Below are 12,500 nucleotides of genomic sequence, written 5' to 3'. Positions count from 1 at the left end.
TGAATAATAAATGAAAATAATCTAATATAAAACAATAATAAAATAAAATAAAATAATAATAAAATTGAATAATAAAAGAAAATACATAATTAAATTAAATTAAATTAAATTATCAGCCAGTCCTTGGATTTGACCCCCTTCCTATTTCTATTTCTATTTCCAGTTCCTTTTACTATTAGGGCTAGAGACTGATACAAATTGAGATTCTTCTGATCTATTATTATTATTATTATTATTATTATTATTATTATTATTGTAAACCTCCCAAATGCACTTGCACTTTGCATAGCTAAGCTTCCAGTACATTTCATTTCTGTTTCCATTTTATTCATTTCTCTTTCCAGTCTCTTTCCTTTATCTGCTAGGGCTAGGGGCTAATAATAATTAATAATAATAATAATAATAATAATAATAATAATAATAATAATAATAATAATAATATTTATACCCCAGCAACTCTGGGCGGCTTCCAACAGAACACTCAAATAGTTCAAGAAAAGATGAAAAGATTCCCTGTCTTCTAAAATAAGATACGAATCAAGATTCTTCTGATTTATTATTATTATTATTAATATTATTATTATTATTATTATTAGTGCAAACCCCCCAAAGGCACGTTGCCTATTTACGTTTCCAGCACATTTCATTCCATCAAATGCAAGAACCTATTAAACATGGAAAGATTCCCTCATTAGGCAATCAAGATTCTTCTGATTATTATTATTATCAATGTTAATATTATTATTAATATTATTATTAATATCATTCTAGTTATATAATCCTATTATCATTATATACACCCTTCAAGTCTCGGGCCGTTCCGCAGCCCCCCGGCCCTCAACCTCTGCTAGGGCTAGAGGCTGATACAAATCAAGAATATTATTATTATTATTATTATTATTATTATTATTAATTATTAGCCAGCCCTTCCTTCCGCCCCTTCCCTCCACCTCCTGCCCATCAAGTCTCGGGCAGTTCTGCAGATCGAGATTCTTCTAGTAAGGCGTTATAATTATAATTATTAATATTAATAGTATTATTAATAGTATTATTAATCATTATTAATCATTATTATTATTATTAGCCAGCCCTTCCTTCCGCCCCTTCCCTCCACCGCCTGCCCATCAAGTCTCGGGCAGTTCTGCAGATCGAGATTCTTCTAGTAAGGCGTAATTATAATTATAATTATTAATATTAATAGTATTATTAATAGTATTATTAATCATTATTAATACTATTATCAGCCCTTCCTTCCGCCACTTCCCTCCACCGCCTGCCCATCAAGTCTCGGGCAGTTCCACAGATCAAGATTCTTCTAGCAAGGCATTATTATTATTAGTAGTAGTAGTAGTAGTAGTAGTATTAGTATTAGTATTAATAATAGTATTGTTCATCATCATTATTACTATTATTAGGCAGTCCTTCCTTTCTCCCCTCTCCCCTCCACCTCCTGCCCATCAAGTCTCGGGCAGTTCCGCAACTCAAGATTCTCCTGATCTATTATTATTAATACTATTAATATTATTAATGCTATTAATATTATTACTAATATTATTAACATCGATATTAACATTAATATTAGCCAGCCCTTCCTTTCTCCCCTCTCCCCTCCACCTCCTGCCCTCCAAGTCTCGGGCAGTTCCGCAGATCAAGATTCCCACAAATTTTTCCTCCATGAATAAAGCCTTTGCTCCTCTATAATATATTATTATTATTATTATTATTATTATTATTATTATTATTATTATTATTATTATCCTCATGAATAAAGCCTTTGCTCCTCTAAAATTTATTATTATTATTATTATTATTATTATTATTATTATTATTATCCTCATGAATAAAGCCTTTGCTCCTCTATAATATATTATTATTATTATTATTATTATTATTATTATTATTATCCTCATGAATAAAGCCTTTGCTCCTCTAAAATGTATTATTATTATTATTATTATTATTATTATTATTATTCATTTCATTATTATTTCATTTCATTTTATTATTATTTCATTTCGTTTCATTTTATTTCATTTCATATTATTATTAATATTATTAATATTAATATTAGCCAGTCCCCTTCTTCCCTCTCCCCTCCAGTCTCGGTCAGTTCTGCAGATGATTATTAACATTAATAATAATAATAATAATAATAATAATAATAATAATAATAATAATATTGATATTATTGATATTATCATTAACCAGCCCTTCCTATTATTATTATTAATTAACCCTCACCCTCTCCACTTCCACAGCTTCCTGCCCGTCGATTCGTCCGAGATTCGAACCCAGGACCAGCGCTGAATATTATTAATATTATTAATGTTATTAATATTATTAAGGTTATTAATATTATTAATGTTATTAATATTATTAATATTAATATTAGCCAGTCCTTCCTTTCTTCCCTCTCCCCTCCACCTCCTGCCCTCCAAGTCTCGGGCAGTTCCGCAGATCAAGATTCTTCTGATCGATGATTATTAACATTAATAATAATAATAATATCAATGATAATATCAATATTATTATTATTAGCCAGCCCTTCCTATTATTATTATTAATTAACCCTCACCCTCTCCACTTCCACAGCTTCCTGCCCGTCTATCCGGCCGAGATTCGAACCCAGGACCAGCCCCGAATACTATTAATATTATTAATACTATTAATATCATTACTAATATTATTCACATCGATATTCCCATGAATATTAATATTAGCCAGCTCTTCCTTTCTTCCCTCTCCCCTCCACCTCCTGCCCATCAAGTCTCGGGCAGTTCCGCAGATCAATATTCTCCTGATCTTCTATTATTATTATTATTATTATTATTATTATTATTATTCTTAATATTCTTAATATTCTTAATATTCTTAATATTAGCCAGTCCCTTTCTTCCCTCTCCCTTCCACCTCCTGCCCATCAAGTCTCGGGCAGTTCCGCAGATCAATATTCTCCTGATCTATTATTATTATTATTATTCATATTATTATTATTCATATTATTATTATTATTATTATTATTATTAGCCAGTCCCTTTCTTCCCTCTCCCCTCCACCTCCCGCCCATCAAGTCTCGGGCAGTTCCGCAGATCAAGAATCTTCTAGCAAGGCATTATTATTATTATTAATATTATTATTGTTAATCATTATTATTACTATCATTAGCCCTTCCTTCCGCCCCTTCCCTCCACTTCCTGCCCATCAAGTCTCGGGCAGTTCCGCAGATCAATATTATCCTGATCTATTATTATTATTATTATTATTCATATTATTATTCATATTATTATTAATAATAATATTATTATTAATAATATTATTATTAATATTTTTAATATTAATATTAGCCAGTCCCTTTCTTCCCTCTCCACCTCCTGACCTCCAAGTCTCGGGCAGTTCCGCAGATCAAGATTCCTCTGATCTATGATTATTATTATTAATAATAATAATATTAATAATATGAATATTATTAATATTATTAATATTAATATTAGCCAGTCCCTTTCTTCCCTCTCCCCTCCACCTCCTGACCTGCAAGTCTCGGGCAGTTCCGCAGATCAAGATTCCTCTGATCTATGATTATTATTATTATTATTAATATGAATATTATTAATATTATTAATATTAATATTAGCCAGTCCCTTTCTTCCCTCTCCCCTCCACCTCCTGCCCTCCAAGTCTCGGGCAGTTCCGCAGATCAAGATTATGATCTATGATTATTATTATTATTATTATTATTATTAATATTATTAATATTATTAATATTATTAATATTATTAATATTATTAATATTATTAATATTAATATTAGCCAGTCCCTTTCTTCCCTCTCCCCTCCACCTCCTGCCCTCCAAGTCTTGGGCAGTTCCGCAGATCCTCTGATCTATTATTATTAATATTATTAATATTATTGATATTATTAATATTATTAATATTATTAATATTATTAATATTATTAATATTATTAATATTATTAATATTATTAATATTATTAATATTATTAATATTATTGATATTATTATTAGCCAGCCCTTCCTATTATTATTATTATTATTAATTAACCCTCACCCTCTCCACTTCCACAGCTTCCTGTCCTTCGATTCGTCCGAGACTCGAACCCAGGACCAACGCCGAAAAGGCCAAAATCACAAATTGATCCATTTCCCCCCCAGAAAGAGAGAAAAAGAGACGTCCGATTTGGGTGGAAAAACGGCAAATTCTGGAGTCCGAGAATCAAGGACTTTGGCCCTGGCTGGGCCCTCGGTTAATTAGTAAGCTTCGTTATCGGTTGGGGTCATTAATTAACAGAGGGGAATGAAGGTTTGGGATTCTGGGTGGCTTTTGGGGATTATAATTCCCTTTATTACGTTTCCATGATTGTTATTATTATTATTTGCCATAACCCATTAGTATTAATAGTATTATTATTATTATTAGTATTAGTATTATTAGTATTATTATTGATGGGAGTTTTGTCAGGGTACTCTCGGTGCAACTAATAATAATAATAATAATAATATCAATTAAAATCCCAGTCTTTTTTTAATGAATAAAGCAAATAATAATAATAATAATAATAATAATAATAATAATAATAATAATAATAAAAGTTCTAGGCAAACCTTTATTTAAATGGCTAAAGCGTGCTCTCGGTGCAAATAATAGTATTATTATAGTATTATTATTACTATTATTATTAATGGGAGTTTTGTCAGGGTACTCTCGGTGCAACTAATAATAATAGTAATATCAATTAAAATCCCAGACAGTCTTTTTTTTAATGAATAAAGAGAATAATAATAATAATAATAATAATATTAATAATAAAAGTTCTAGGCAAACCTTTATTTAAATGGCTAAAGCGTGCTCTTGGTGCAAATAATAATAATAATAATATCAATTAAAGTTCTAGGCAAACTTTTATTTAAATGGCTAAATCGTGCTTTCAGGGCAACTAATAATAATAATAATAATAATAATAATAATAATATAATATCCCAGGCAAACTTTTATTTAAATGGCTAAATCGTGCTTTCAGGGCAACTAATAATAATAATAATAATATCAATTAAAGTTCTAGGCAAACTTTTATTTAAATGGCTAAATCGTGCTTTCAGGGCAACTAATAATAATAATAATAATAATAATAATAATAATAATATAATATCCCAGGCAAACTTTTATTTAAATGGCTAAATCGTGCTTTCAGGGCAACTAATAATAATAATAATAATATCAATTAAAGTTCTAGGCAAACTTTTATTTAAATGGCTAAATCGTGCTTTCAGGGCAACTAATAATAATAATAATAATATCAATTAAAAACCTAGTCAATCTTTTTTTTAAATGGCTAAATCGTGCCTTCAGGGCAACTAATAATAATAATAATAATAATAATTATAATATAATAATATCCCAGGCAAACTTTTATTTAAATGGCTAAATCGTGCTTTCAGGGCAACTAATAATAATAATAATAATAATAATATCAATTAAAAACCTAGTCAATCTTTTTTTTAAATGGCTAAATCGTGCTTTCAGGGCAACTAATAATAATAATAATAATAATAATATTATAATAATATCCCAGGCAAACTTTTATTTAAATGGCTAAATCGTGCTTTCAGGGCAACTAATAATAATAATAATAATATCAATTAAAAACCTAGTCCATCTTTTTTTTAAATGGCTAAATCGTGCTTTCAGGGCAACTAATAATATTAATATTAATAATAATAATAATAATGGAGGGTTGCAAAACCTTGCCCAAACTTTATCTTATTTTATTTTATTTTGCAAGCTTGGGGTGAATTTGGGCCATTTTGCAAACTTTGCTCCGGTTTCTGTGTATTTTGCAAGCTTTTCTCAATTCTCTGTTTATTTCTGTCAATGATTGACAGCCGGCAGCCAATGATTGACAGGCTGCAAACAGAAGCAGCTGCGTTGGAAATAATACAAAATTTAAGGTGCATTTAATAGAAATTTAGGCTGCAATTGGCCTTAAACACGGACCAATTTTTCCTATAAAGGCCTGGAAAATAGATGGAATTTCATCAGAGTTTTGCAGGAAAATAATGTGAATTTCATCAGATTTTTACAGGAAAATAATGTAAATTTCATCAGATTTTTACAGGAAAATAATGTGAATTCCATCAGATTTTTACAGGAAAATAATGTGAATTTCATCAGATTTTTACAGGAAAATAATGTGAATTCCATCAGATTTTTACAGGAAAATAATGTGAATTTCATCAGATTTTTACAGGAAAATAATGTGAATTCCATCAGATTTTTACAGGAAAATAATGGGCTTTTTCCAGTAGAAAAATGCATTTAAAGGGAGGTCTGAATAGGAAAAGGTGAATAGGAAAATAAGCGGCGTTTCACTTGAAAATGCAAAAAAATGATGGTGATTAATTAATTAATTATGATTAATTAATGCTCTGGGTGTCTATTAAACATTAAAAGCCTCTCCACTGTCTAATCTGCTTATTTATTTATTTATTGTTTGTTTGTTTGTTAGTTTATTATTATTATTATTTGTTGCCCCGAGAGCCAACTTTTAGTCATTTAAATTTTTCTATTATTATAATTATAATTATAATTATTATTATTATTATTATTATTATTATTATTATTATTATTATTTGTTGCCCCGAGAGCCACCTTTTAGTCATTTAAAATTTTCTGTTATTAATATTATTATTATTATTAGTTGCCCCGAGAGCCACATTTTAGTCATTTAAAATTTTCTATTATTAATATTATTATTATTATTAGTTGCCCCGAGAGCCACGTTTTAGCCATTTAAAATTTTCTACTATTATTATTATTATTATTATTATTATTATTTGTTGCCCCGAGCCATTTAAAATTTTCTATTATTATTATTATTATTATTATTATTATTATTATTATTATTTGCCCCGAGAGCCACGTTTTAGCCATTTAAAATTTTCTATTATTATTATTATTATTATTATTATTATTATTATTATTATTATTATTATTATTTGTTGCCCCGAGCCACGTTTTAGCCATTTAAAATTTTCTATTATTATTATTATTATTATTATTATTATTATTATTGAATCAACAATCCTGCAATAGCCTCTTAGAGACACCAGAGGGCGCTGCTCCCTTTTTTTGAACCGGAAGGACCCTTCTGCCACGTCCACTTCCTCTTCTCGTTGGTAAGCCATTGGAGGAGCTTGGAAGATGGTAAGGGAATCCTTTAATAAATTAATAATCCTATTACTAAAACTATTCTCATTATTAACACGATTAAAGCTCCAGAATTATTGTTCTTAACACTTATAATTATTCTTATTCAAACTAGTATTATTATTAAAACTCTAGTATTATCATCCTCAAAACTCTGTATTATTATTATTAAAACTATTATAATTATTATTAGAACCAGTATTATTATTATTATCCTCAAAACTGTATTATTATTAAAACTATTATTATTATTACTATTAAAAATATTATATTTTTTATTATTTTAAAAACTATTATTATTATTATTAAACCTCATTATTATTATTAGTAAAACTAGATGACCCTGGCTCCGCCTTCCCTGTCAATCATTCAGTGGGTGGGACTAGACCACCCTGGCCCTGCCTTCCCTGTCAATCATTCCTTCCCTGTCAATCATTCAGCGGACCCTGGCCCCGCCTTCTCTGTCAATCATTCAGTGGGTGGGACTAGAGGACCCTGGACCCGCCTTCCCTGTCAATCATTAGTGGGTGGGACTAGAGGACCCTGTCAATCATTCAGCGGACCCTGGCCCCGCCTTCCCTGTCAATCATTCAGTGGGTGGGACTAGAGGACCCTGTCAATCATTCAGCGGACCCTGGCCCCGCCTTCCCTGTCAATCATTCAGCGGATCCTGGCCCCGCCTTCCCTGTCAATAATCCCTTCCCTGTCAATCATTCCTTCCCTGTCAATCATTCAGCGGACCCTGGCCCCGCCTTCCCTGTCAATCATTCAGTGGGTGGGACTAGAGGACCCTGTCAATCATTCAGCGGACCCTGGCCCCGCCTTCCCTGTCAATCATTCAGCGGATCCTGGCCCCGCCTTCCCTGTCAATAATCCCTTCCCTGTCAATCATTCCTTCCCTGTCAATCATTCAGCGGACCCTGGCCCCGCCTTCCCTGTCAATCATTCAGTGGGTGGGACTAGAGGACCCTGTCAATCATTCAGCGGACCCTGGCCCCGCCTTCCCTGTCAATCATTCAGCGGACCCTGGCCCTGCCTTCCCTGTCAATCATTAGTGGGTGGGACTAGAGGACCCTGTCAATCATTCAGCGGACCCTGGCCCCGCCTTCCCTGTCAATCATTCAGTGGGTGGGACTAGAGGACCCTGTCAATCATTCAGCGGACCCTGGCCCCGCCTTCCCTGTCAATCATTCAGTGGGTGGGACTAGAGGACCCTGGCTCCGCCTTCCCTGTCAATCATTCAGTGGGTGGGACTAGACCACCCTGGCCCTGCCTTCCCTGTCAATCATTCCTTCCCTGTCAATCATTCAGCAGACCCTGGCTCCGCCTTTCCTGCCAATCATTCAGTGGGTGGGACTAGAGGACCCTGGCCCCGCCTCCCCTGTCAATCATTCAGCGGATCCTGGCCCCGCCTTCCCTGTCAATCATTCCTTCCCTGTCAATCATTCAGCGGACCCTGGTCCCGCCTTCCCTGTCAATCATTCAGGGGACCCTGGTCCCGCCTTCCCTGTCAATCATTCAGCGGACCCTGGTCCCGCCTTCCCTGTCAATCATTCAGGGGACCCTGGCCCACCTTCCCTGTCAATCATTCAGTGGGTGGGACTAGAGGACCCTGTCAATCATTCAGGGGACCCTGGCCCCGCCTTCCCTGTCAATCATTCAGCGGATCCTGGCCCCGCCTTCTTGTCAATAATCCCTTCCCTGTCAATCATTCTGGGGACCCTGGCCCCGCCTTCCCTGTCAATCATTCAGCGGACCCTGGTCCCGCCTTCCCTGTCAATCATTCACTGGGTGGGACTAGAGGACCCTGTCAATCATTCAGCGGACCCTGGTCCCGCCTTCCCTGTCAATCATTCAGTGGGTGGGACTAGAGGACCCTGTCAATCATTCTGGGGACCCTGGCCCTGCCTTCCCTGTCAATCATTCAGTGGGTGGGACTAGAGGACCCTGTCAATCATTCAGGGAGCCTGGCTCCGCCTTTCCTGTCCATCATTCAGTAGGTGGGACTAGAGGACCCTGGCCCCGCCTTCCCTGTCAATCATTCAGCGGATCCTGGCCCCGCCTTCTTGTCAATAATCCCTTCCCTGTCAATCATTCATGGGACCCTGTTCCCGCCTTCCCTGTCAATCATTCCTTTCCTGTCAATCATTCAGCAGACCCTGGCTCTGCCTTTCCTGCCAATCATTCAGTGGGTGGGACTAGAGGACCCTGGCCCCGCCTCCCCTGTCAATCATTCAGTGGGTGGGACTAGAGGACCCTGGCCCCGCCTCCCCTGTCAATCATTCAGTGGGTGGGACTAGAGGACCCTGGCCCCGCCTTCCCTGTCAATCATTCCTTTCCTGTCAATCATTCAGCAGACCCTGGCTCTGCCTTTCCTGCCAATCATTCAGTGGGTGGGACTAGAGGACCCTGTCAATCATTCAGTGGACCCTGGACCCGCCTTCCCTGTCAATCATTCAGTGGGTGGGACTAGAGGACCCTGGCCCCGCCTCCCCTGTCAATCATTCAGTGGGTGGGACTAGAGGACCCTGGCCCCACCTTCCCTGTCAATCATTCAGCGGACCCTGGCCCTGCCTTCCCTGTCAATCATTCAGTGGGTGGGACTAGAGGACCCTGTCAATCATTCAGGGACCCTGGCCCCGCCTCCCCTGTCAATCATTCAGTGGGTGGGACTAGAGGACCCTGGCCCTGCCTTCCCTGTCAATCATTCAGCGGATCCTGGCCCCGCCTTCCCTGTCAATAATCCCTTCCCTGTCAATCATTCTGGGGACCCTGGCCCCGCCTTCCCTGTCAATCATTCAGCGGACCCTTGGCCCTGCCTTCCCTGTCAATCATTCAGTGGGTGGGACTAGAGGACCCTGTCAATCATTCAGCGGACCCTGGTCCCGCCTTCCCTGTCAATCATTCACTGGGTGGGACTAGAGGACCCTGGCCCCGCCTTCCCTGTCAATCATTCAGCGGACCCTTGGCCCTGCCTTCCCTGTCAATCATTCAGTGGGTGGGACTAGAGGACCCTGTCAATCATTCAGGGAGCCTGGCTCCGCCTTTCCTGTCAATCATTCAGTGGGTGGGACTAGAGGACCCTGGCCCCGCCTCCCCTGTCAATCATTCAGTGGGTGGGACTAGAGGACCCTGGCCCCACCTTCCCTGTCAATCATTCAGCGGACCCTGGCCCTGCCTTCCCTGTCAATCATTCAGTGGGTGGGACTAGAGGACCCTGTCAATCATTCAGGGAGCCTGGCTCCGCCTTTCCTGTCAATCATTCAGTGGGTGGGACTAGAGGACCCTGGCCCCGCCTTCCCTGTCAATCATTCAGTGGGTGGGACTAGAGGACCCTGGCCCCACCTTCCCTGTCAATCATTCAGCGGACCCTGGCCCTGCCTTCCCTGTCAATCATTCAGTGGGTGGGACTAGAGGACCCTGGCCCTGCCTTCCCTGTCAATCATTCAGCGGATCCTGGCCCCGCCTTCCCTGTCAATAATCCCTTCCCTGTCAATCATTCTGGGGACCCTGGCCCCGCCTTCCCTGTCAATCATTCAGCGGACCCTGGCCCTGCCTTCCCTGTCAATCATTCAGTGGGTGGGACTAGAGGACCCTGGCCCTGCCTTCCCTGTCAATCATTCAGCGGATCCTGGCCCCGCCTTCCCTGTCAATAATCCCTTCCCTGTCAATCATTCTGGAGACCCTGGCCCCGCCTTCCCTGTCAATCATTCAGCGGACCCTGGCCCCGCCTTCCCTGTCAATCATTCAGTGGGTGGGACTAGAGGACCCTGTCAATCATTCAGGGAGCCTGGCTCCGCCTTCCCTGTCCATCATTCAGTGGGTGGGACTATCTCACCCTGGCCCCGCCTCCCCTGTCCATCATCCCGGCCTTCTCTAACCTAGAACTCCCAGAGGGAAGCGTGTGATGTCACAGCTGCCTCTTGTGACCTCACAGAGGGGCGCCCGTGGGCGGGGCACCCTTGGCCCCGCCCCCTTGGGGACGCCCCTCACTCGTCCGCCATGCGATTCGCCAGGAGGAGGGACGTCCGGGAGCAGATTGACGGCCTTCAGGCCATCATCCACTTGCAAGGTAATTATTATTATTATTATTAATATTATTAATATTATTATTATTAATATTAATATTATTATTATTAGATTAATAATCATTAATGAATGAAGACGCCATGAGAGGGAGAAATGGAGCTGCTCAGGCCGGATTGAAAAATGATTGATCCTGGGGATCCAATCATTAGGATAATTAGAATTAATTAGAAAACAATTATCCCCTGGGCACTCACGTAAATCCAGGATTTATTTAAATGTCAATCATTATACTATGATCATGATTTAATTATAATAATTGGAGAGAGAGAGCGGACTATGGTGAAGAAAAAGACCAATAATAAGAATTAGAATAAGAATAATGCCAATAATAAGAAGAATAAGAATAAGAATAGTAATAAGAAGAAGAATACCAATGAGAAGAATACCAATAATAGTAATAATAATAATAATAATACCAATAATAATAAGAAGAAGAATACCAATAAGAAGAAGAAGAAGAAGAAAAATGCCAATAACAAGAATTAGAAGAAGAATGATACCAATAATAATAATAATAATAATAATAATAATACCAATAAGAATAATACCCTAATAAGAATAATAATAATACCAATAAGAGTAATAATAATAATACCAATACTACTACTACTACTACTACTAATAATAATAATAGTAATAATAATAATAATAATAATACCAATAAGAATAAGAATTTGAATAAGAAGAAGAAGAATACCAATAATAATAATAAGAATAAGAATACCAATAAGAATACCAATAATAAGAATACCAATAATAATAATATTAATAATAAGAATAATAATCATAATTCCAGAGCAGGGGAATATTATTATTATTATTATTATTATTATTATTATTATTATTATTATTAATCATAATTCCAGAGCAGGGGAATATTATTATTATTATTATTATTATTATTATTATTATTATTATTATTATTAATCATAATTTCAGAGCAGGGGAATATTATTATTATTATTATTATTATTATTATTATTATTATTATTATTAATCATAATCATAATTTCAGAGCAGGGGAACATTATTATTAATATTATTATTATTATTATTATTATTATTATTATTCATAATCATAATAATCATAATCATAATTTCAGAGCAGGGGAATATTATTATTATTATTATTATTATTATTATTATTATTATTAACCATAATTTCAGAGCAGGGGAATATTATTATTATTA

General features: G+C 36.6%; 2 protein-coding genes across 2 annotated transcripts in view; one reads left to right on the top strand and one right to left on the bottom strand.

Annotated features, from left to right (window-relative positions):
* Positions 1–4,265, bottom strand: part of AMBP (alpha-1-microglobulin/bikunin precursor) — a 16,948-nt gene extending 12,683 nt beyond the window's left edge. Inside the window, exon 1 of the mRNA XM_083721109.1 lies at positions 4,065–4,265. Within this exon, the coding sequence (XP_083577235.1) occupies positions 4,065–4,157 (93 nt within the window). The 5' untranslated portion in view covers positions 4,158–4,265. The remainder of the gene's footprint in view (positions 1–4,064) is intronic.
* Positions 4,266–11,161: 6,896 nt separating this feature from the next.
* CCDC183 (coiled-coil domain containing 183) overlaps positions 11,162–12,500 on the top strand; it is a 29,659-nt gene continuing 28,320 nt past the window's right edge. The window contains exon 1 of the mRNA XM_083721520.1: positions 11,162–11,292. Within this exon, the coding sequence (XP_083577646.1) occupies positions 11,223–11,292 (70 nt within the window). The 5' untranslated portion in view covers positions 11,162–11,222. The remainder of the gene's footprint in view (positions 11,293–12,500) is intronic.

The sequence above is a fragment of the Podarcis gaigeae genome, assembly GCF_964106915.1.
Source record: "Podarcis gaigeae genome assembly, chromosome: Z".
NCBI lineage: Eukaryota > Metazoa > Chordata > Lepidosauria > Squamata > Lacertidae > Podarcis > Podarcis gaigeae.
Note: the sequence above shows the minus strand (reverse complement) of the source record. Positions and strands in the feature narration are given on the sequence as shown.